This window comes from Juglans regia, chromosome 13 (genome assembly GCF_001411555.2).
Source record: "Juglans regia cultivar Chandler chromosome 13, Walnut 2.0, whole genome shotgun sequence".
NCBI lineage: Eukaryota > Viridiplantae > Streptophyta > Magnoliopsida > Fagales > Juglandaceae > Juglans > Juglans regia.
The window spans coordinates 31,450,140-31,476,212 of record NC_049913.1 but is presented as its reverse complement, the minus strand read 5'-3'; the positions used below and the strand labels follow the sequence as shown (position 1 = coordinate 31,476,212).

The window sequence follows — 26,073 nt, the reverse complement described above, 5'->3', positions numbered from 1 at the left end:
AGAGGTTCGCTCGAGTATCGCTCAACACTCTGCTCGAGCGAGACACAAACCCTAGTGTTCGCTTGACACTCCGCTCGAGTCAATGTTCATTTGGTTGTTCGCTCGAGTCGCCCTCGACAGTCTGCTCGAGCGAAGTACACAGATTTTGCCAGATTAGAGTTTCCAGTGCTACTCACTATATATATGTCATATTAGACTTGTGTTGTACGGCCAAGAAGCATTTTTGAGTGAGAACAATTGTCTTGTGGGTGCATATTGTGTGAGAGAGCAAAAAGCCCTAGAGAGTGAGTTGAGATTGAGTGATTGTAATCTCCTCTGGTTAATAAGATTTCTGCAGTTCCTGTGGACGTAGGCAATTTGCCAAACCACGTAAATACTGTGTCGTGTTCTTGATTGTGTTGCTTTTATTTTATTTGTCATCGTTGGTATGTGTACTTTACATAGTATTTCACAACAAAACTGGTAAAAAATACATAAGGTCCCCTTCTCTTCTCTCTAAAAATCCCCTGGAAGAAGGACTCGAATCAATTCTTCGAAATGCAATTTCTCCTAGAGGTCGCCATAAATTCTAAAAAGAAATGCTTTATATCTATAAAGAAATTAAACAAAAGTAAATTTATAAACTAACGTGACTTGATGTGATATCTCAGATTATAAAATTACTTTTATTGGTAATTGACGCAAAATTTTAAAAAAATACCTCGCTATAAAACAAGCGTCCACCGACAGCAAGGCAGTCCGTCTTACATCTTTCCAGTTATAGCGCTACAAAATCAACTCAAACAGATGGTCCTATATGGATCTTTGAAGTTAAGGAACATGAACTAATTTACGTGTTAACTTCGAGCATGCATGTCAAACATTGCTAAACCATTTAAATTCAGGATAATATTGCATCTGCACTCACTGCTTTTTGGATCCAATCCCAAACTCGAGCAAAATACTACGGAGTATAAATTCAAAAGCCGTATATTCACATGAACTTAATTCTCAGATATAACGGAACCACTCTTTGATTTCATGCCACATATTGTCAGAAACTCTAGGCGATTCTAGCAAACAATTCTTAGAAGGAACTACGAGAGAAAGACTTGCTTTGCCAGCCAGAATATCTTGTAAGAAATTCATACAGCGAGTAGTTGGGATCAAGGCTTAGATGAGCAGTAAGGAACAAAAAAACCGGTAACGAAACCTTATGACTCGAGTATCTTGACTCAGCAGGACAACGCATCCTTACTGTGACCCAAAACTGTCTCAAGTCCAACAAAAAACAGATGTGAGCCGAATTGATTGCAAAAACTAAATGATGACATAAATACCATGACTCGTCATCTGAAAGCACCACTGCAGAATAGACTAGGGAGATGTCTAAGTGGTGAGCTCCATAATAGCACTCACAATGTCCCCATTATGAGTCTTGAGAGCCTTGACGGCCTTGCTCCTTGACACGCTCGCCTGAGTCATGACTAAATCAATGTCCCGAGCCTCCACCCCAGTTTCATCAACCTCCTCTTCTTCCTCATCCGCCGGCATTTCAGCAGCAACAGAAATGTCTGGTTTTGCCATAATGGATCCCATGTCTGGCATTCTGAACTGCTGAGCAGCCTGTGTCTGCAGCTGAGAGCTCAAATCCTCTATCTTTGCCTCCCCAAATATGACATGCGTCTCAGAATGTGGGCTTTTGAAAACATCAGGCTTTGAGATGAAAAATAGTATCTGCACAACAAAAAAACGTGAAATGAGTTTCCATCATTACGTATACACTTTGATTACACCAGGAGAGGACCAGATAAAAGCTAACATTTTTTGTTCTCTTGATGGTAATCCTGCTAACACCAGTAACAGGTTTCATACCCAGCTTCAACATTGCCTTGCGACTCTTCTTTTCACTTCGGCTCTGCTTGGAACCCTCATTTGCACCTGCACCTCATTCTCCAATAAAAAACTAGAAGAGTAAAATAGAAAATATTTACTTAACTCAATGTCCAAGTAATACTCCACCATAAATTGCACTTTGCACCCACAAACTAGCACCCCTTTTGCAACTTGCACCCAAGTGTTCCTCCAAATTGGGTTGGTTTCCTCAAACCCATTTAAAAACTGAAATGCATTGCTTAAGCATGTGGCAAGCACAAGTTTTATTAATGAAGGGAGACATCAGTTTTTTTATGATAAACTTTTAAAAAAGCATGTGCTACTCACATGTTTAATGGACACTCGTCATATTTATAGATAGGTTGGAGGAAGTTTCCTGTAACGCCCCAATGGAAGGCCCAAACCACTTAGCCTATGCTCCAAAAGGACTAGTCAATGATACAATTGGAGTCCCATTAGAACTTTATAAAGAGCAAGAACTTCTCCTTCCCAAATAATGTGGGATCCCATACACCACCTACCCTTATCCATATCATATGGGGGGTATCACATTTCCCCTAACCCAGTTTGGAGGAAAACTCTGTTCCACCTGATACTATGAAAACTTGCAAATGCATCCTAAGATATCAATAGGCTCCAACAGACACCCCCCTTTAAGATCTGAGTGTTGAGATAAAAGAAAATATGCCACGTGTCATGATGTTAATAGTCAGATCTTATTGGAGGGTTCACATTGAAACCTGTTGCTAGTTTAGGATGCACATTGCAAATCAGCGTTAGTCCGAGGCTGCAAAATGTAATTAGCCCAATAACGGATAACCTGACTTTCAAGCAACAATAATAGTTGAATAATGAAACCAAACACAACCAAGTAATGATCTTTAAGAAAGCAGCCACACAGTCTCTGTAGTTTGTGTTATCTATGGTACCTAGACAAATTTAGCACAAGAAATAGCAGCAGATGCGCAAAGACAGACAACAACATAGCACAAAAAATACATTTTTTTATATCAGTCATAGCGCACAAAAAAAAACATTAAAGAATAAATGAGAGTTCTACAATGGACAAAGGTGTTTAACAAACCAGAAAACCAATAAAAAAGAATTAAAACTTGCAAACAATTAAAGTCTCTCCTATTATCTCGAAATTTGGATTTCCTCCAATAAGTTTTTGACAAGAAATAATAAAACACACTCATTTCATGTTCAAGGTGATCAGCACAAAGCTTTCTTACATACACCATATCCCTTACGTGGTATTACCTCACACAAAGAATTCTTACTTCTGCTTTCGGAGAAGCAAATAACAAATTCATTCATCTTTGAAGTCTCCTATATTCAATATATATCAATCAAATACTTTCCCTCTATAATTTCTTAACTAACCAAGCAAACAAACCATTTACACAACATGACAAAAACATATCCCAAAACCTTCAATACAACACTCAAAAAATGTTCCAAACCCCACTTCAGACTAACTTTCAAACCAAAACATTAAAACAAATCCAAGGTTTCAAAATTAAGCTGAAAATAAATAACAACCACACAAATAATCCCTAGTAGCAACACTCGCAGGAAGCCCATGATAGAACAGAGAGTGTAAAAGAGGAAATAACATTAAAAAGACAACCTTGATCCCCATCCTCCTTCTCATCCTCCTCCTCGTCGTCTTCCTCGTCGTCGTCGTCGTCCTTCGCATCCTCCTTCACATCCTCGACAACAACCTCATCTTTCTGCCAAAACACACACAAATAGAAGTGAAATTTGTGAGTTAAAGTTGCTGAATATTAATGAATAGTAATGAGATGAGCTGAGATGAGTTGAGATGAGCTGAGATGTCCTGCGAATCCAAACGTCTCCTTAAATTAAAAAGAACAATGTTATATATCATCCTACAGCCGCAGCACAACTCATATATAAATATATATATATTTTTTTAGAAAAATGTTACTCATCAGTTTACTATACATTACACTTTTTATACACCTCACATAAATTTTTTTTTTTTTTTTTTTTAACTCAGCACGTTGAGTGTGCGGTAACTTTTTCCAATAGGCTGCAAAGAAGATTATTTCTTTTTTTTATATACACTTAGGGCAGGTTTGGGGCCAAAACCAAAACACAAAATTCTCATCTCATCTCATCTTATCATTACACATTTTTTAAATCCCCATACAAAATATAATAAACAATTCAATTTTTTCAAATCCCAATACACATTTTTTAAATTTCAAAATAATAATAATATTAAAACTTAATATTTTAAATTTTAAAATAAAATATAAAATTCTCATCTCATTCCTCAAACCTATCCTTAATGCACTGAGCGTGCAGCGGCTGCATGATGCAAATATTTTTTCAATTAAAAAACACAGAAACCCAAAGGACAGAATTTTTTTTTCCAAAGTTAGAAAAGGAAAGAAATTTAAACACGTGTAGAAGTATTAATTGAGGGACCTGCGGTTCAGAGTTCTTCTTGGGTTCGTCGGTGGTGGGGACCAGGGGCTCGGTCTCGGGCTCTGTAGCCTCAACCACGGGTCCAGGTGACATGGCTTCTTCTGCTGCTGCTTCTGGAGGTTTGGTTTTTGTTTCTGTCTGTGCTGTGGAAGAAGAGAGTGGGAACTGGGGACTCTTAACAGTGGCGATAAACCGGTGAATGAGCTGCTTTTTGAGGGGAACTGTGTATAAGAAATAACGGTTTTCTCAACAATCTGGGCCAAGTCTGAGCTCTGTTCAAATGTGACAAATGTGAGAAGCCCGTGACTTTTCCTTCGCGGCCTCGTTTCTCAACAATTAAAGTTAAAAATTAAATAAAATAATATTAAAATATATTTTTTAATATTATTTTTATTTTAAAATTTAAAAAAATTAAATTATTTATTTTATAAAAAATTTAAAATAATTATAATAATTAAATTAAATAAATTAAAAAGAGTTGTAAAAATAAACTATATATGCCTAAAAGACTCAAGAGAAAGTGAAGCAATAGAAAAAGAAATTTATTTGTTTTATTTTATTTTTTTCTCCCTCTATTTCGTTGTTAAGAGAATGAAAACTAATTTATATTTACGGCATCAAATTATTATTATTTGAGAAAAGCTCCCAGCCGGTCTGGGTCGCTTTCCTATTTTTACACCATTTAATAACATCTCAACAAATATACGAGACTTATATAATTGGACGTTGCTACCTCTACAGAAATTCTCTACCGAAAACTCAAACATTTTTTTTTTATTTTTTTTATTTTTTCTTTCACCATTTTTTAAACTATTTAGATATTTTTTAAAAATAAAAAAATCACATATTTATTTAAAAATACTTATTTAATTATTAAGTTAATAAAAATTAAAAAAAATTCTGTATATCTAGGAGCTTGCCTTACCAATAACAAATTCATCAGCATGACCATAATCTCTCTCTGTCGGTGCAACGTTATTTTGGACTGTTGATAACACTGGCCCGAGTAATTTCCCGAGAATATCTACCCGCAGTCCACATTTATCTGCTCTTTTTGGGCCTTCGTTACTTTCTGGGAGTGAGGGAGGGTCATCAACAACAAGTTGAATTGCTGACTTTTGCTATTTCTTTGTGTTGACAGGTTTTATAGCATTTGATTCAATCTGAAGATGTTCAAATTTTCTGTTAGAAAGGAGAAAATCTTACCGGATCCAAGGTTTAGTGCTAAAAAGAGAAAAACCAAAGCAAGCACTATATCACTAATGTCAGCTGCAATATGGGGATTGGAGTGACTTGAGAACTCCACAAATTTTTAAGACAATTGGAGTCGGTCTTGGCTAATCTCATGCAACAATCTGAGGAGAGGGAGGGAGAGAGAGATTACTCAACAACAGCATCTGAAACAACAATTTTTTTTTTTTTATTAAGGATAAAGCGATTAGGGCTTTCGCCCCAAAGACAATCACAATAGTCTAGCTATTACTTTTAATGATTTATCCAAATCGCATCACAAACTTATTTAGTCAAATAAGTCATATTTACCATCTAACGAATTCTCAACTTGAGCAAACTATAATGTAAACACCAAATAGAATGATAATCTCAATTTAAAATATAGATTGTTTGTACTCGACATTTTATTAATTGTCTTTGAATTTTGAACAAAAACTCCAAAAAGTAGTTTTTCTTGTAAGCAATCTCACAAGACATAAAGTTTGAGCTATTTTTCACAAATCCATATGCACTATCTTGTAGTATGGAAAACCACTCATTAGACGACAATTAATAAAATAAGATAACCAGATTGACATTTCTCTTAGGAGGTCACTTTTTCTAGGATTGTCAACAATGTTCAAATAATCTTATTTTATTCAATAAGTCATTAATAATAACGACTAGGTATATTTGGTATCTTTGAATAGATGGTTGGTTTAGGTCTTATAAAAAAATAGTATCTGTAAGGGGGTTTTCCCCCTATTGACCCGTATAGCAAGCCCACGAGGGACCATTGGGGAAGTAAGTTAGAGAGCCCGGGCAAGCCTAGCCAAGCCCACAACCCTCCTCGAAGGAGTCAGTGGGCTTCTACAGAGTACTCGGCCCATGAGTGAAACTCACCAACGCATGGGGAAAACGAATGGTAGGGGCAGATGGAACTCTCCTCCCTGACACCTCCCTGATAACACCCTACCATCGGGAACCTGCGTAGCCAGGTGGATGGGAAATAGGGAGAACCCTTGATCTCCTAACAGCAGGTATAGAGGGGCTTAATAGGAAACGTTCGTAGGATAAAGTGAGTTAGGGAGCCACGCCGCATTAATGGTGCCACTTCCCAAACTCTACGTTGCATTAATGGCACCACCCCGAAAGTCACGTCGCATTAATGAAACCACCCTAGAAGTCACGCTGCATTAAAGGATTTTGACAAAGTGACCAGTTGAAGTGACATGGAGTCCCTGAAACCAGGTTTAAGCTATCCCCACCCAGAAATCTAGTATAAAAGTCGACCCTCAAGTATAAAGAACTCTCTCTGATTGCTCTAAGCATACATATGAACTACTAAGGTGATATACTAACTTTAGCATCAGAGACTCCACGACCTCCACCAAAGCCCCCCACTCTCCATGTTTTCTTGATTGTGCACGTGAAATACTCAAGATCCGAGTTGCTGGAACCCAGACCAAAGGCGTACGAAACACAATGTCAATAGTGGCACCGTTTGTGGGATCTCTATAGATTTCACGTATCCTTCGTATGCATGCAACAACTCATTCCCAGAAAACTCGGGGGCAAGAAGAAGCAACGTCAACAAACATGGAAGCAAGGCTCGCCGCGATGGAACAACTGATAGGGAAGCTAACTACCGAATTAGAGACCTTCCGAAAAGAGAATGAGACACTCAGAGTAGCCACCAACAAGCCAGAAAATGAAACAGAATCGAGCAACAACTAGTGATTACGCCCAAAAAATAATGCGATAGTTATAACACAGTTTTGAGGTATCGATTCCATAGAGAGACAAATTAAAAGAATTATAAAAGGAACAAAAAAACTAAGGAAATATATTAAATGATTAATGGATAACAAAAATTAATTTTAAAAGCAAATTAAAGTGAAGCAAAGTGACTAACAGAAAAAGTTCTCAAATTTGACAGACATTAAAGTGTCGGAAATCCCTTGCACAAATATGATATTTTAATTATTCTTAATTCATTGAATAACTTAATTGGGAACTCAATTCCTAATATTCCTAATCGGAAGGTATAGATTTATAAACCAAGATTAAACCAAATTTAACCATTTGAAAAATCATTCACCACTTCTAAAATACGTAAATTTTTATCACTATTGAGAAAATTTAACGACGACAATATACTCAAGAAGCGATATTGCAGCAAAGAATTAAATCAATATAGAAAAATAATTGATCCAAACATAATTAAAGAGCCAATCCATTCAATAGAAAAAGTATGACTGAATCTATAAACATAATAAATTCGATGATTATTTGGAGAATAAAATATCAACAATGAATTGAGAATGATAAATCAAAAGAGTTTTAGTAATTAAAAATCAAATACATAAATTAAAAATAAATTAAAAATACCATCTAATGTGCAAGTTCATCCCTAACCCTACTTGAGAATTTAGTTACCCATAAATATAATGGATAACAAAAATCTCAATAGAAAAATAAAGTAAACAACGGCCATGAAAATTAATTTCATCTCCCCCTCTTTAGAACTAAGTTGTCTCCCCCTTTCTCAACTTCCAATTTTGTGCTAATCAAATGCTTATATAGGGTAGGAAAAAAAATCATAATGTCTTCATATTCCCGTCTACAAAATCACCTAAATTTTAAGATTCATCTTGGCAGCCACGTACGCACTTCAAGAGTTTGAATTTGAAAATTCCTATTAGCTTTATAGCCTTTTAAGATAGATTTCCAACGCATCAATAATCGTATCAATCCGATATTAGAGCAGCAAGTTATGATCAAAATACTAAAGTATGTACATGCTGTCTTCTAGTGAATTTCAGACTGACTTTTCTCTTGATCCGAATTACTCTCAGACTCCATCATTATCCTTATTTGAAGAGTCTTACACTCGTTAAAAATTCTTAGGTTGGTCCAACATCTTGCCCACTTGTAAGTCTTTTGAATTTGACTGTGTTTGAACTTGCTCTTTTATAGACTCGGAAATTAAACATAAAAATCTGCTTAGAAGCATTCCAAAGTAAATAAAAACTCAATTAAAGAATATACATTAGTTCCTATGATTTCTATTCACATTTTAGCATTTTAGTCCAATAATAGAATATTTAGCGTGCACTTTCATGCACTTATCACACCCCCAACTTGTTTATTGCTAATCCCTAGCAATTTTCATGCCAAAATAACGAATGAGAACAAAGAAAATCATACACAAAAGCCACCAAGTCACACTTTCCAGATTCACATATCAAAGCAATCTTAGGAATTCAATAACCCTATCACATGACTTCCAAGATGAGAAGGAGAAGGAATGATATCTCTTGCTTGAAAAACCCCTCTAATCAGTGGGTTATGATCCATCCACCATTAAATGCATGCTTCTTGATCATTTTTAAAAATCTGGATAACTTGTTTTCCAATAAAATTTCAAATTTGGATAATGACATCCTTTGTAAAATTTCCTCTGAAGAAGAAATCATACCAAGCATTAGAAAAAACACCTTCCTCTAAGTCCCCTAAACCTAATGGTTTTACTGACTTCTTATACAAGCAGTATTGGGAGATTATCAAAGAAGATCTCACAAAGGCCATAAAGAACTTCTTCACCAATGGGTATCTTTTCCAAGAGCTTAATCATACTCACATGTCTTAATCTCCAAGACTGATTGCCCCAACACTGTTCATCAATTCAGACCAATCAATCTCTCTAATATTTGTTACAAAATCATTGCCAAAATTCTTGCCAATAGACTTAAGATTGTACTCAACAGATTCATATCTCATCATCAATCTGCTTTCATCCTTGGCAAAGTAATCCAAGAGAATACTATAGTTGCCCAAGAAATATTTGATTTTATAGAAAACACTAGAAGAAATAAAGGATTCATGGCAATTGAAATTGACATGGAAAATACATTCGATTATATGGAATGGAACTTTCTACTGAAGGTTTTGATCTATCTTGATTTTCATCATACTTGGATTAATTGGATTAAAGCATGCATCTCAATAGTTGTTTTCTCTATGATAATCAATGGAGAACCCTGTGGCTACTTTCATCCTTTCAGGGGACTAAGGTAAGGTGATCCATTTTCTCATTTCTTGTTCATAATTGGTTGTGAAGTACTTTCATCCTTCCAGGGGACTAAAACAAGGTGACCCATTTTCTCCTTTTTTGTTCATAATTGGTAATGAAGTGTTCTCTAGACTAATCACTAGAGAGGAGCATTTTGAAAACATCGAAAGCATTAAAATTAGTCGAGATGGGCCTTACCTCACCCACCTCCTATTTGTTGATAATCTAATTCTCTTTGGGTTAGCTTCTGTTATGAATGCAAATCCTTATCTCAAATGCCTTAACAATTACTCTTCTTAGTCTGGTAAAAAAATTAACAAGGATAAATCCTCTATCCAGTTCAGTAAAAATTATTCTCCTTCAATAATCAGAGCTGTCAAAGCATTAATGCACTTCAAAGTTTACTCTTCTAAGATTAAATGCCTAGGCCTCTAGTTGAATTTTGATAGGTCAAATAGCAACTATTTCCAAGAAGTAAGGGATAAAATCTAGAGGAAATTGGCAAGAGAGAAAACCAAGCTTTTATCACAAGCTGGTAGAACTACTTTCATCATATCAGAAGCTAGCTCTATTCCTGTCTACATGATATTTAGCATTCTGATTCCAAAAACCATTGCAAGAAAAAGTGATAACTCCTTTATGAAATTATGGTGGGGGTTTGATCTAAAAAAAATCTCACAACTTCACTCCTAAATCTTCGAACTCAATTTGTAAGCCTAAGTCAATGGGAGGTCTAGGTCTGAGACTTATTTCTTATTTCAACAAAATTTTTCTTTGCAAATTAGGATGGACCCTCGTTCATAACATCACTTGTCTATGAAAAACAATCATTTTCTAATAAATAATTGAAAAGTGCTTCATGGCTGGATATTCTTATAAAACAAGGTGATTCTAGGTTTTGGAAATGGCTGTTAAAACAAAGAGATTTTCTAGCTTCTATCTTCTACGTGCAGATTAATAATGGAACAAACACCCATGTCTGAAAAGATCCTTGGATTCCCACATTGTCCCCTCCCTTTCTAATCCCATCATCTATACTCAATATTACTGACTCCCAGCTAAGAGTCTCTGAATTAATTTTAGAGGAGCCTAGAAGATGGAATACTCTACTCTTCCAAACTCTGTTTTCTCAAGACATTGTCAAGGAAATTGAAAAAATTCCTCTTACCCAATACCAATTTCACAATATTAGGGACAATCTGAAATGGTTGCATCACTCTAATGGAAAATTCTCAGTAAAATCTGCATATGCTGCTCTGATAGGCCAACCCAATAGCCATGGCAATCTTCATTCTTCTTCAATATGGAAGAAACTGTGGTCTTTGCATATACAAGATTGACTTAAACTCTTCCTATGGAAAGTGCTAAACAACATTCTTTCTATTCAATCCTTGTTAAAAATCCGCATACCTTTTGATGAAGACCAAGTGCTCTGTCCCATTTGCCAAATAGCAGAGGAAATAACCTCACATTTGTTTCTGAATTGTCTCTATTCCAGAATCCTATAGAGGCAATCAGCTTGGCCCCTGGATATCACTACCACAGTGGGGCAAGATATCACCAGTTGGATTCTAGCAATCCTAAACCCTATCACCAATCTGCACAAGACTCTAAAAAATTCCAATTACTTGTTGTTATAGCAATGGACAGTCTCTGGTTTTATAGAAACCAAATCATTCATGAATCCCAAAATGTACCTACTGGCCTTTTTGTACCTAAAATCATCAAAGCTTATAAGGAACACAACAAGGCTTGGGAATGGAAAATACTAAGTAGTGGCCTCAGATGGTACCCCTATGTTGGAACATTACTCAATCTCATTTGATGTAGTTGTCAGGTCAACAGGAAGCACGGTAGCAGCAATATGTAGGGATCATAATGGAACAATTGTGTCCATAGTAACAGAATTTTTGAGCAACTACAATCCAAACCAGAGTGAGACATTAGCAGCCTTCATAGGAGTAAATGAAGCATCTTCAAAGAACCTTAAGAAGATAATCATAGAAGGAGATTCCTAAGTGGTGATAACAGCCTTGACACAACCACAACACAATTCAGAATGGATCACAGAAGGAACAATAAGATATACAATAATACTGCTACAAAAATTTGAAAGTTGGGACGCAGAAAAGATACATCGGTCCTAGAAAAGATACATCGGTCCCAAAACCGATGTACTCATTCTATTGCGCAATGTGCATCTTCTAATAATTTGTATGGTAGCATATCCCTGATCAAAATTCTACCATGTCTTTTAGATTTTCACAGTAACAAAGACTCACCTTTATAGTTTCTTATTAGCTAGTATGTAGTAGCTAGCTAGTATGTATTTACAATTTCAGTCTCTGTATTAAGGACATTTTATCAATGAAGGGGAAAAAAGCTGATATGATTGAATATCATAAAATTTAAGATAAGAAATTAAGAAAACGATTTTCCACCCTGTATGTTAAACATATTAGAAGGGAAGGAAGGTATCGTAAGCTTAATTTTTATAGTAGTGGAAGAGGAAATCAAGGTTGGTGGGAAGTAGGTAAAGATAGGATGATATGTTGATGTACTTCCAGAACAAAGGTGGTGTCAAGTTATGTTTCTGCACTGTCGTTTATCACCAACTGCGACCACTGTCTCAATCGAGTTTAGGTGAGACGTTGTTTGATTTGAAATGTAAATGCCAACCAATCAAAGACCCATGCTTTCCAACCTGTAACCTTACGTGGCTTTGCTACAGTGGTACTACAAGTGTTAATCACATTGCTTTCATTTTAATGTTCAATTAGTCAAACTGTATACGGCTTGCCTTTCATACTTGATAAAATTCACTCTTATAAAAGGACCCCACTCTTTTAATTTTTGTATTTTTTTTTCTTACTCTTTTGGTGTTGAATTTAGAAGTGATTAGACATTTTAATTAAATATTTCATATGATTAAAGTTAATTACTCATAAAAAAAATGGAATTTGGTCTCACTCGTTTTTGGAATGAATCTATATTGATAAGTAGAAATCAGAAGGGGGTTAAGTGGATTGCAAGAAATCATAAGAAATACCATTTTGGTTATTCAAGTTCTTTTTATACGAACAAAATGTTCGTATAATCTGATGGTTGGATGGATCGAGGATTTTAGATTGACATTTGAATGTGCATACTGCATAGCATCAAACTTAAAGATTTATATGGTAGATTAAAGACTATAAAATTAAGTATCCATTAAAATTGTCCTATATATGTTGTCCAGTACAAACGCTTTAAGCTTTATTTGAAATAAAACCATCCAAATCTTAACCAGGCAGAGAGATCAAGCACGTATCTCAATGATTTCTTTTTCGGTGTAGTGCAAATGGTTTGGTTATGGTGAATCCACCGGGCCCTGTTTGGTAGGGGTGGGCAGTAAAGCCCAAAACAACACCCCCCTGGGCGAGGGCCGGGTTGACTCCAGTGGAGCCCGGCCTTCACTCGGCATGCCTCCTTTTTTAATATAAAAAAAATATAATTTTTAATATTTATATAGATATATTTAATTTTTAATATTATATATAATTTGTTAAGAATTTAAAATTAAATTCAAGTTAATGAATTATCTTTATCTCTTAAGCTAATCATTATATAAAAAATTAAAGATAATATAATAATCATATTTAAATAACATGAAATTATACTTACAGAACTTTTTAACTTTTAGCTGTCAAATTTTGACTTTGACTAGTCGATTGTCAATGTTATATTTACGGCTTGTGATTGCTGTAATATGCACTTTCAAAAATAATCCATCACTAAATTTCACGTTTTTTTTTTTCTAAAATAGAAAAATGTTAAATTTATATAAAAAATTATGTACTTAACCATAGATATTATTATTTTTTTAAATAGAGTACACCACACTTCAGACCCATTGATAGTGATAAGGGGAAGAAAAAAAGAAAAAACAGAAAAAGAAACAGGTTAAACTCTAAAGCCTTGTCATTACGAAGGTGGTTTACAAACGACAATTGTAAATCAAAGTTGATGGGTGGTGGTTGAGCCAAAAACCATATAAATATTGCCACTTTTGCGGCCTCTGTCTCAGCTCATCAGCTTCCTCGGCCTCTCTCTTCCTTCTGGCTTCTTCTCCATTCATCAGAGACTCCCACAAAAACCAGCCAAAAAATGGGTTCAACCGGTGAAACCCAGATGACTCCAACCCAAGTCTCCGACGAAGAAGCAAACCTCTTTGCCATGCAACTCGCCAGCGCCTCTGTTCTTCCCATGGTACTCAAATCAGCCATAGAGCTCGACCTCTTGGAGATAATGGCTAAGGCTGGGCGTGGCGCATATCTTTCGCCTTCAGAGATCGCTTCCCAGCTCCCAACCACGAATCCAGATGCCCCTGTTATGCTGGACCGTATCCTTCGCCTCCTGGCTAGCTACTCTGTTCTCACTTACTCCCTGCGCACACTCCCTGATGGCAGGGTTGAGAGGCTGTACGGTCTGGGCCCTGTTTCCAAATTCTTGACTAAGAATGAGGATGGTGTATCTATTGCTCCTCTCTGTCTCATGAATCAGGATAAGGTCCTCATGGAGAGCTGGTAACTATTCCTTCTTCTAATTCTACCTTTCGGTTTACTTCAAATATTTTTTCTTTAATAGAAGCAGATATTGGGAGCAGTTCAAATGATATGAGATGAGATAAGATGAAATGAGATGATCTCAATATTCAAACGGAGCGTCTCTCGTTTGGTTACACTAATATGATCAGATGAGATGAAAGTTGATAGCATTGAATAAAATATTCTAAGAATATAATTTATTAATATTATTCTTATTTTAAGATTTGAAAAAATAGAATTATTTATTATATTTTATATGAAAATTTTAAATAATTATAATAATTAAATGATATAAAATAAAATAAAATAAAATAATTTATACAACCAAACGATTCATTAGTATCTCCACTCCACGTAAATAGACGGGCATGATGTAAAGGAAATAATGTTTTTTTTTTATTATTATTACTTACATTTGTTATATATAATACATCATCATTATGATTTCTTTTTTTTTTTAATGAGAGTCTCATTGCATCTTTTGGGTACTGCATGCTGTCCATGAGGTCGTAGTCTTAAATTTAATGATGCGTTTTTAGTCTTTTCTGTTTTTGCTTTAATTGTCTTCATGCTCATTCAGTAAACTCATTTGATTGGGACATTACGGTAACCACTAACCTAAATGTTATTTCAGCCCACTATAAATTATCATTGCGTTAGTTGATTATAAAATGTTATCATGATTTTTTTTTAAAACTTTAGAAATCATCTAATTTAATCTTATCTTATTTAATCTTATATAATCATTAAAAAATTTTCAAATAAAATACAATAGAATATTATCATGATTTTTTTTAGTGCTTTTGATCTAGATTTAAGGAGTACTTGGTGATGGGTTATTATCTAGTAGACGGATATGAATATAATAGAGAATAAAAGAAGAAAATAAATACTTTTTGGATTTATGGCTGTTCATGATTGATAAGATATATATATATATATATATATATATATTTTCTTTCGTTCTCTTCTTTTTAAGTTGTGGATATTATGCAAAGAAAATTAGAGAGGAACATGATTGCTTGTTGCTCAAACACTTATCTGATCATGGGAATAGGGACCATACCCACTTCCAGAGTAGAGAACCACTCTCTCACGTACCGCTAAGATCGGACGATCATATATATAAATATATACTCTCATTGCTTTTTACAAATGCTGGGAATACTTTTTTTATGCCTACAATTATAAAAAACAAAAAAAAGGTTTTTTTATCATTCACTATTCACCATTTCATACTCTACAAAAAAATTATAAGTGAGGTCCTTTTTTATAGAATGTGAGAATAAATAACAGCTGATGCATAACATTCCTCTAATTATAATACCCCAACACTTGTGAGCATACATGCATGATCCACGTAGAAGATGAAAATTTTGATAAATTCTTGATAGGTTAAAAGTCAGAACCTAATATAGAAAAAGTGGATTTTGATAACTAATAGAAGCAATTGTCTTTTTTTTTTCTTTTTTTTTCTTTTTTTTTTTAATTTTATTTGTTGATTTAGGTTTTTGGATGATTATATATGTCTTCTGGCATTTATATAATTTATTTTTTGGGTTCATCTCATCTCATCAAATTATTTACAATCTCATCCACAATTTCACACTAACTTATTATTCAATGTTTATTGCCTTTTCAATTTTTGTAAAACTTTTGGCCTATCCCACTTCATTTTAGTGAATGTTCATTGTTTGTAGCAAACTAGGTTCTATATAATACTTGTTGACTTGATTGATATAATCCACAGCCTACAAAATGGAGGTCGAGTTCCAAACCCCCCCCCTCAACTCAAAAAAAAAAAAAGTCCTATAATACTTAAAAAGTTCATGAATAATGCTAGAGCGCTGGGGCTCTAGCATGTGTTTTCATGTATTTTTTTTTAGTTATTTTTTTATATAGTTTTTTTTAACAATTTTAAATAATTTAAAAAAATAAAAAAAATTCACAATATTATTAAAAAATACTTCATTAATCACGAAATAAAATAAAAAATAATTTTTTATTTTACTTCGTGATTAAGGAAATATTTTTTAATGATTTTTTTTTTTTACTTTTTAATTAAGGAAATGTTTTTAATGATATTCTAAATTTATTTTATTTTTTAAAAATATTTAAAAGTGTTAAAAAATCAATATAAAAAATAACTTTAAAAATATATATATAAAAACACATGCTAGAGGTTGGAGCCTCTAGCTGGAGTTGTAGCATTGTTCAAAGTTCATTATATGGAACAGAGAAGAACAATTCAACCATCTTATTGGACTAGGGCTTTAATTTTCAACCACTAAATAAAGTTGTTGGGTTTGGATAGAGAGTTCAGATGAGATGAGATGAGATGAGATGTTTTGAGTAGTAGTTGAATAAAATATTGTAAGAATATATTTTTTAGTATTATTTTTATTTTGAAATTTGAAAAAGTTGAATTATTTATTATATTTTTGTATGAAAATTTGAAAAAATTATAATGATGAGATGAGATAAAAAGATTTGTGTATCCAAACTGAACCTAGTCTTTTTTTTCGGCACCAAAAAAAAAAAAAAAAAGAGGACTCTTAACTTTATTTAGTGGTTGAAAATTAAAGCCCATAGTCTAATTGGCAAAGGAAGTTGAAAAGCGTGATTGGATTCAATTATTTTAGAGAGAGAGAGAGAGAGAGAGAGAGAGAGAGAGCCTTGTTGTCTGTAGGTGTATGAAAAAGATGTTTGGCAGGAGTAATTCTTCACCTAATTTTGTTTTTAGGTGTATGGTAAAGATGCTTTGCATGGATCAGAATATGTTCAACTTATTTTTATATTCTTATAGGTACTACCTGAAAGATGCAGTTCTAGAAGGTGGCATTCCATTCAACAGGGCCCATGGAGTGACCTCTTTTGAATATCATGGGAAAGATCTTAGATTTAACAAGGTTTTCAACAAGGGAATGTCTGATCACTCTACCATTACCATGAAGAAAATCCTAGAGACCTATAAAGGCTTTGAAGGCCTAACATCGGTGGTGGATGTTGGTGGTGGGACAGGGGCTGTCCTTAGTATGATCGTATCTAAATACCCTTCTATAAAGGGCTTCAATTTCGATTTGCCGCATGTCATCGAGGATGCACCATCTTATCCTGGTATATATTAATCCTACATCACCAAAGCTTAATAATGATCATATACTTAATAGCCTGCTTAATTAAAGCTATTATTGGTAATTCTAAGATGGTTTAAGCACTAAAATATCCTGACATTCCTTCCATATGAACCCGGCTGTTGGCTACATGTTAAAGTTGTTCTTTCTTATGTTTTTGGGTTTAATATGAACTCATGGGATAGAAATGGTGGCTGTGCAGGTGTGGACCACGTAGGAGGAGACATGTTTGTTAGTGTTCCAAAAGGAGACGCCATTTTCATGAAGGTGGGTTTGCATTTGAATATGGAAATCCTTTCACTTTCTTACCTACTCCCCTTCTTGACTTTTCTTGGATCCAATCATACAAAACCACAATGATTCTATTGATGGTTCACACATAAATGGTATCACTAGTACTCAAGGTACCATCTATGCCACCTCAGATTTCTCACAATACAAGGTATTTCATTTTCAAAGGAAGTTCAAACTTCAAACCCACTCTAATTTCAAAGTAGCACTAGAACGGTTTCGGAGGATTGTTGAATTTACCTTTTAAAGGAAAGGGAAGCTAAGTGTAGAGATTAGTCTTGGTGCTTATAATTTGTAACCATAAGATTATTCAGGGAAAACATTTTAACCTTCTGACCAATGGATCAATGAATCTAACATGAAAGTGAAATATAATAAAGATTTGATTAGTCAAAGGTCATTCTACCTTGATTTATGCTCCTGACATTCGTGTGCCCGATGTACAGTGGATATGTCATGATTGGAGTGATGAGCACTGCTTGAAATTTCTGAAGAACTGCTATAAAGCTCTTCCAGACAATGGGAAGGTGATTGTTGCTGAATGTATTCTTCCAGTAGCACCAGACACTAGCCTCGCGGCCAAGGGAGTCATCCATATAGATGTTATCATGTTGGCTCATAATCCTGGTGGGAAGGAGAGGACAGAGAAGGAGTTTGAGGCCTTGGCTAAAGGGGCAGGATTTCAAGGGTTCCGAGTAATGGGTTGTGCTTTCAACACATATATTATGGAATTCATTAAAAAGCTTTGAGTCCTTGGCTAAAAGGGGTTGGATTTCAAGGGCTGGATTGTGTTGTCAATATCTGTATCATGAAATTCATTATAAAGCTGCATTTGGGTTTTGAGGTTGTGACTGTGTCTGGTTCGCTGGTGGCTTTCTGATATATGTGGTTTCTAGTCAGAGCAGAAAGAGAAGACTAAAGAAAACATAGTAATATGAAAATGATGTACTTCTTGTAAGAAATAAGATCTTTGAGTTTGGATTTCTATAGATGATTTTCTTGAGGCCTTGGTTATCATCAAAGGGCTAACTGTAACAGTCAACCAGAGGGCCAGAAGGACTGCATCTCATGAGCCCACTACATCAGAGGCTTTTAGAGAAGTCATTTAACATCATCTTATAGAATTGACTTAGTTATTTGGAAATAGCAATCCTCATCAGAAAGGCAACTACGTGGTAACCCAAACTACTCCGGACACTCGCAGTAACTTCTCTATCTTACAAAAAAGGCCTTAGATTTAAGACAAAAGTCTCCAAAAAAATGAGCTACATCCCGTAGGCTAGGTATGTCACGTATTTTTCATGAAAATAAACCCGGCAAGCGATTCTCTAATTTCATAATTGAAAAATAAACTGAAGTAATTTATTATGAAATAAATTGTCTAATAAAAATTTGTCTTCCAAAAACATTAAAGGAATAAACTGAATAAATTCATGTCATAAAAGACACGTTTTATTTGAGAAAGTCTGAACTAAAACTAAAATGCTCCTTCTACTCCTAGCCTGCCTGCTCGTAATCATCATCTTCACCTGGGTGGTTAAAAACATGAAAATAAACTAAAATGAGTCTATGACTCAGTAAGAAATCTATCACAACGAAAACGTAATAAATATAAGATTTTCTTAACTGATCTGATCTTATCTTACATTTGAATTTAAGATGGCTTACGTGTCTTATACACATGAGATGCATGACATAATACATACATAATTATAATTTCTGAATTTAAACGTGATGCGGAATGATATGATCGTATGGTATGCTAGATGACATGCTTGCATATGACATATCATTCCACATCACGTTTAAATTCAGAAATTATAATTATGTATGTATTATGTCATGCATCTCATGTGTATAAGACACGTAAGCCATCTTAAATTCAAGTGTAAGATAAGATCAGATCAGTTAATAAGATGGCCATTCAGATGCATGGTACCAATGCAGTTCAGTTTCAGGGTGGTGTGCAAGCCACGAACTCAGTCGTGGTCCACCATAGTATGCTAGAATACTATCAGCAGTTCCCCTTGCTGCAGCGGGATGTGAGGCTGGTGCACAACTTTGCACACAGGGTTAAGTGTGTTGGCCAGTCAGATAAATCAATCAGTTAGTTCAGATAAACCAGTTATACATAGCATAAGTATCAGCATGAATAGTCATGAATTTTTAAGCTCAACATGAAAGTTCTTATGAAAATCTTATATTTATTACGTTTTCGTTGTGATAGATTTCTTACTGAGTCATCGACTCATTTTTGTTTATTTTCATGTTTTTAACCACCCAGGTGAAGATGATGATTACGAGCAGGCAGGCCAGGAGTAGAAGGAGCATTTTAGTTTTAGTTCAGACTTTCTCAAATAAAACGTGTCTTTTATGACATGAATTTATTCAGTTTATTCCTTTAATGTATTTGGAAGACAAATTTTTATTAGACAATTTATTTCATAATAAATTATTTCAGTTTATTTTTCAATTATGAAATTAGAGAATCGCTTGCCGGGTTTATTTTCATGAAAAATACGTGACACACCTAGCCTACGGGAAGGGGGTGTTACAATTTGGTATCAGAGCCGGTCGATTCTGTAGACTTTTCAAAAAAAAAAAAAAAAATTTTTTGTAAAATTTTTAGTTAAAGTTAACTAGGATGCTCCTAGCCTGCTTGCGAGTAATCAAGGTTTGTTTAGAGTTGAATACTTTATGGTTTTTACTAGTAGAACCATCATTGTAGTTATTATTTATGTGAATATCAATATATTAGTTCATGGTTACATTAGATTATGGCACCTTACTCGAGGAATTTCATGTAGCATGGATATTTAGAATTTTATGAGAATTATGTATACTAGAGTTACATGTCAATTTGGTTATGACAGTGCAATTGATTGAAGAAATGTGAAGTTGAGAAACTTTTATTTTAGGATTGATAGTATATTTTTTGTTCATGAGAATGGATGTTGATGACTTATATTTGATGGAGTCTTATTTAATGAGATTAGGGAATGTTGTTAGTAGATTTTGGAGTTATGACGTAGATTTACATATGGTATTTGGTATTTCACAATGTCTGATGGAAGGTATAGTATAGGTGTTATGAATTCTCTCGCCTAACATGAATAGTGGACAAAAGATTTTAGTAAAAATCTCATGTGTTGTGGAGTTAGGTAACAACAGAGCTATTGAAAGAAATTGATATGTCATATATTTTTGAGGTACGAGAATTTAAGGTTTACAAGTAGAAGATGATTTAAGTATACGTATGCCTTAGACATGCACATTAAAGTTTTTATGGTCAGGTTGACAATTATTAGAGAATAGCACCAGATGCCAATGTTTGATCTGGAAGTTTAATTGATGTTGATATGCTTATAATTGGAGATGTAGGCCCATAACCATAGGCACATGATCATTGTGGTATTTCATTTTTTTTTTGAGAATTTTAGAATTGAGATATTTTATAGACTTTGAACTTTGGAGAATTTTAAATTGCTTTTTATTTGAGGTTATTATTATATGAGGAGATTTATTTATCATTTTATGCAAAGAGTTTATTGAGTGATATTATCAACAGGTTTTTATCAATCTTGTTGTCGAGGTATACACTTTAGGCTTGTATAGTACTTCTAAAGCGTGTGATCATTGATAGTAAGTGCACGAGTAAAAGGATTAGAAAAATATGAGATTTAAGATTTAATAATTGAGGTTTAAAATTTTGAACTGATAGGCTCGACTAAATGATCGAAGATCTAAAATAGAAACATGGAAATAATGTGATGGACAAGTATGTAGGTTGCTTGAGGTATTAGCAAATTCCGAGGACGGAATTTTTATAAGGAGGGGAGTTTGTAACAACCCGATCCTAAGATTAGGATATAAAATAAGTTTTATGTAAAATTTTTCATATAGCTATAAATTTATTATATTTGTTATTATTATTATTATTACTTTATCAAATTTTTATATTATTAATAAAGTGTAAATTTTTTTTAATAGAATTATTATCGTATTATGATTATTATTACTATTTAAGATTTTATTGTTATTAGGATAACTACTCTCATATTTTAAGTTCCACGTTTTCCCTCCTCTCCGCCCCGCACGTCTCCACTCCCATGCATGCACGTCTCTTTCCCTAGGGTTTTATTTTTAGAGTGTTCTCTACCACCTATTTATATATATATATATATATATATATATATGTTTATACGCTAGATCTTCTGCATGAAGAAAACCTCACGCCGCAGACCAAGAACCACTTCGAGCCTTGCTCAGCCCCTCTACCTGTAGTGTCGTTGACCTCGTTAGACCAAAACAGAAACCAACGTTGCACGGAATGACAGAAAAGAATGACTCTGTTTTTCTCTCACGAAACAGAGCACCTAATATGTCGTGCCGCGAACCACCATCAACCACGGCGACTCCAAGCTGCCCAGAACACGCCGACGCCACCAACGGCCACCTTAGAAGACACTGGACCATCCCCAGCCGTGAAGACAAGCCGCAGCAGCCACGGACGTGAAGGCCGAAGCCTCTGTTTTGCTTCAACGGTAGCCACCTAGAGGGACGTCGAACCACCGACCAGCCACCACAGAAACTGCCGGCCGTCCTAGTCCCGTCGCACCTACTCCCTTCCGGGAAGCCTACTGCCGTTGCCACCCTCCTCTCTCTCTTGACAGCGTTTCAGCGTGACAGAGCACCCTCTCTCCGACTCACGTTCTCTCTCTCTCGGCGTCTCACCACCATGCTCAGAGGAGCCTCCAGTCCGCCACCGTGATCCCGTTTGCCGCCCAGGGCCACCGATCCGCGCCGCTTTCCTCGGTGAGTCCCCTACCATCGCACGGTTTTCCTTCAAATCGTGTTGCCGTGTGTTGCCTGAAGGGTAGTCACCCTTCATTTCATGATGGGCCGTGGGCCTTAAAGCCCATCTGTCCGAAAGCCCTGGTTCCTAGTGGACTTCTTCATGCGAGCCTCGGGTTTTCCTATTTTATGAAAAGGGGCTAATTTTATAAACTAGTATATGGTTTTAACTGTGCTTGATTCTTGTGGGATTGATTATTTGCTGTTGGGTTATGCTTAAGAAAATGTTTTAAGGAATTTAAAACGTGTTTAAAGGTATATTATGGAGCTTATAGTTTATTTAATATTCTTTTATCTATTCAGTCAGATTTTAATAAAATTATTATGTTATACTTTAAAAATAAATTAAGGAATAAGTTATGAGTGTTGAATAATATTATGATTGAGTCTACTTTTATTAATCGAATGTTTCCACCAATTATTTTAGATTCATATATATATATATATATGTATATATAGTTAAATTATATTGATAGATTAGATATCATATTTCAACAGTAAAAGTTGTTAAATTATTTTGAATGATTTATTAAATGAGATTCTAATGTCTACTTTAATAGATGTTGTTATAATTATGCTATTAAAGTTGTAGGTTGAAAATAGAGAAATATGTTAAGAATATTTAAATGATATTAATATTTATTAAATTTCTTATAAGAGTTAATAATTATGTTAAGAAAGGAAAATTATTTTAAGAATTGAAGTTTTATGACTTATTTTAAAATAGCTAAAGTATTCTACTAAATTATAATATGTTATTAGTACTTTAAGTAATTTAAATACTTTTATTGATTATGGTGTTACACAAAGATTTATTTGACTACCTATTAGATTGTGAATTTGATTTAGTAGGATATTAGTAAATATTGTTTCCAAACAGATTTAGTGATAATTTTATTGCGTATAGGTGTCGAGTTACAAAGTGATATTCAGGAAGAAGCACAGCGAGGTAAGTAAATTTGATCATAAATTAGGATCATCACAGTTAGCTTACATGTATGTATTATTCAAGCCAGTTCTTTGATAGCCATTATTTATGAACCGCTCATATCATATGCAAGCATGTCATCCAGCATACCATACGATCATATCATTCCGCATCACGTTTAAATTCAGAAATTATAATTATGTATGTATTATGTCATGCATCTCATGTGTATAAGACACGTAAGCCATCTTAAATTCAAGTGTAAGATAAGATCATATCAGTTAATAAGATGGTCATTCAGATGCATGGTACCAATGCAGTTCAGTTTCAGGATGGTGTGCAAGCCACGAACTCAGTCGTGGTCCACCATAGTATGCTAGAATACTATCAGCAGTTCCCCTTGCTGCAGCGGGATGTGGGGCTGGTGCACAACCTTGCACACAGGGTTAAGTGTGTTGGCCAGTCAGATAAATCAGTCAGTTAGTTCAGATAAACCAATTATATATAGCATAAGCATCAGCATGAATAGTCATGAATTTTTAAGCTCAGCATGAAAGTTCTTATGAAAATCTTATGTTTATTACGTTTTCGTTGTGATAGATTTCTTACTAAGTCATCGACTCATTTTAGTTTATTTTCATGTTTTTAACCACCTAGGTGAAGATGATGATTACGAGCAGGCAAGCCAGGAGTAGAAGGAGCATTTTAGTTTTAGTTCAGACTTTTTCAAATAAAACGTGTCTTTTATGACATGAATTTATTCAGTTTATTCCTTTAATGTTTTTGGAAGACAAATTTTTATTAGACAATTTATTTCATAATAAATTATTTCAGTTTATTTTTCAATTATGAAATTAGAGAATCGCTTGTCGGGTTTATTTTCATGAAAAATACGTGACACACCTAACCTACGCGAAGGGAGTGTTACAGTAACCTTTCCCAAGTACCTCCATATTATGTTGAGTGGGGTTCAACAATGGCATTTTGTAAAAGCTCCACCCTAAATTTATAATGGCACTATAGCACACCATATCGCTAAAATTTATTTTTCTTCTCCTAAATTTAAGATGTATTAGCTAAAATTGTTCTTTTACTCACTCCTATAGTTTTTAAGGCACATTTTATCCATGAACGTCGTATATAAATGGACAGTTCTTGAGTATCTTTGATTAAGCTAATACATGCTTCACATAGTTGTATCTTGTTTTCCCATTAGCTACGCCTTTTTCTTGGATTTCTCTAGTGCTTTTACTTGGAGAAAATGGCATGCATGAATGAAACCACTGTTGGGGAATATGGCCTTGAAAAATATGATAATTAAAAGATGACCATTTAAAAAAACTCTGACATTTGAAAATAAGGAATATGATTGGTAAATATTTAAAAATATAATCATTGAAAAAGAAAGAGTGAAGAAATTATAAAGAAAAGAATGGAGAATTTTGATGGTGCCCCTAGGATAACCCGGACTCAGCAATGTTGTAGTGGGATCTTAACACTTGATGGTTGTTTTTTTTTTGTTTTTTGTTTTTTGTATTTTTTTTGTATTTTTTTTTTAAGAAAAGAAATTTCATTAAAAGGAGATTAGAGGCACTTTTCAAACTACAGGACTTGAGAAAGAAAGTCTGGAACACTACCCTACCACATAGTAATGTTTTCCACATTTTTTGTATTTCTAGCTAGCCTATGAGCAACCATGTTACCTTCCCTATGCACATACACAAAATCACATTCAACAAAACAGGAAGAAAGAGACTCTATCTCTCTACATAATAAGCCTAACAATGATCCCTTCATGCTGTTTTGCCTTAAGGCCTCCACTACCAGCAAGAAGTCTGATTCTACCATAAGTTTTGAGATGCCCATGCTAACAAACAGCTGAAGCCCTCTGAATATAGCAATTAATTCGATAGCTTCAGCTTCCTCAACCTCATTCTCAACCAGACTAGTTGCCATTAACACAATACCTTGGTCATCTCTCAAAATTTCCCTAGAACCAGATTTATTTTGATATTCAAAAATACCACCACCAACATTGAGTTTCAGCACATCTACTAGAGGGGGCTTCCATCGAAAGTGATTCTTCAGTTGGGTACTTGATTTGAGTCTGACCTTCTTAAAGCTTCTGACCAACACAATACCATTCTCAGCAGCTTTCTTTGGATTCAACAGCACCTTGTCATGCACCATCTTGTTTCTTCTATACCAAAAACTCCATGCCAAAACAAAACAAAATTGGCAGCTTCTCCTTTGATTTGCCCTCACAGAACTTCAATGCAACCTCATAAAATTTCGTTCTAGGATTAATAACAATGCCTGGCAACAGTGCTTTCCATACCTTCTAAAGACTAGTACAACTAACCAAAGCATGATGTAGATCCTCACCCTCGGCCCCACAAAAACAGCATTTCCCTTCAGTTAATACATGTATTCTTAATAAATTCTCTTTTGTAGGGAGCCCATCATTACAAGCACGCCAAGCAAAAAAAATTTCTTACTTGGCACCTTCATCTTCCATAATTATTTCCATAAGACCTTATAAGTACCAACTGTTGAGGATTCAACACTATTTGAGCCCTGTCTTGCCTTGATGAATCTATAACAACTTCTCACACTAAATGAGCCACTCCTCTCATGGGCCCAAATTCTGCTATCCAT

At 34.6% G+C, this 26,073-nt stretch overlaps 2 protein-coding genes across 2 annotated transcripts; one reads left to right on the top strand and one right to left on the bottom strand.

Moving 5' to 3' along the window:
- Positions 1-972: 972 nt before the first annotated feature.
- On the bottom strand, positions 973-4,639 carry LOC109000812 (nascent polypeptide-associated complex subunit alpha-like protein 2). The gene is made up of 4 exons (XM_018977826.2): positions 4,336-4,639; positions 3,509-3,611; positions 1,802-1,920; positions 973-1,716 (listed from the first exon to the last, which is right to left on the bottom strand). Exons 1-4 carry the CDS (start codon positions 4,426-4,428, stop codon positions 1,369-1,371), a joined length of 663 nt encoding a protein of 220 aa, XP_018833371.2. The 5' UTR covers positions 4,429-4,639; the 3' UTR covers positions 973-1,368.
- An 8,984-nt stretch (positions 4,640-13,623) lies between these two features.
- Positions 13,624-18,622, top strand: LOC108996985 (caffeic acid 3-O-methyltransferase). Its single transcript, XM_018973051.2, has 4 exons — positions 13,624-14,187; positions 17,015-17,325; positions 17,545-17,609; positions 18,080-18,622. Exons 1-4 carry the CDS (start codon positions 13,769-13,771, stop codon positions 18,380-18,382), a joined length of 1,098 nt encoding a protein of 365 aa, XP_018828596.1. The 5' UTR covers positions 13,624-13,768; the 3' UTR covers positions 18,383-18,622.
- The last annotated feature ends 7,451 nt before the right edge of the window (positions 18,623-26,073 follow it).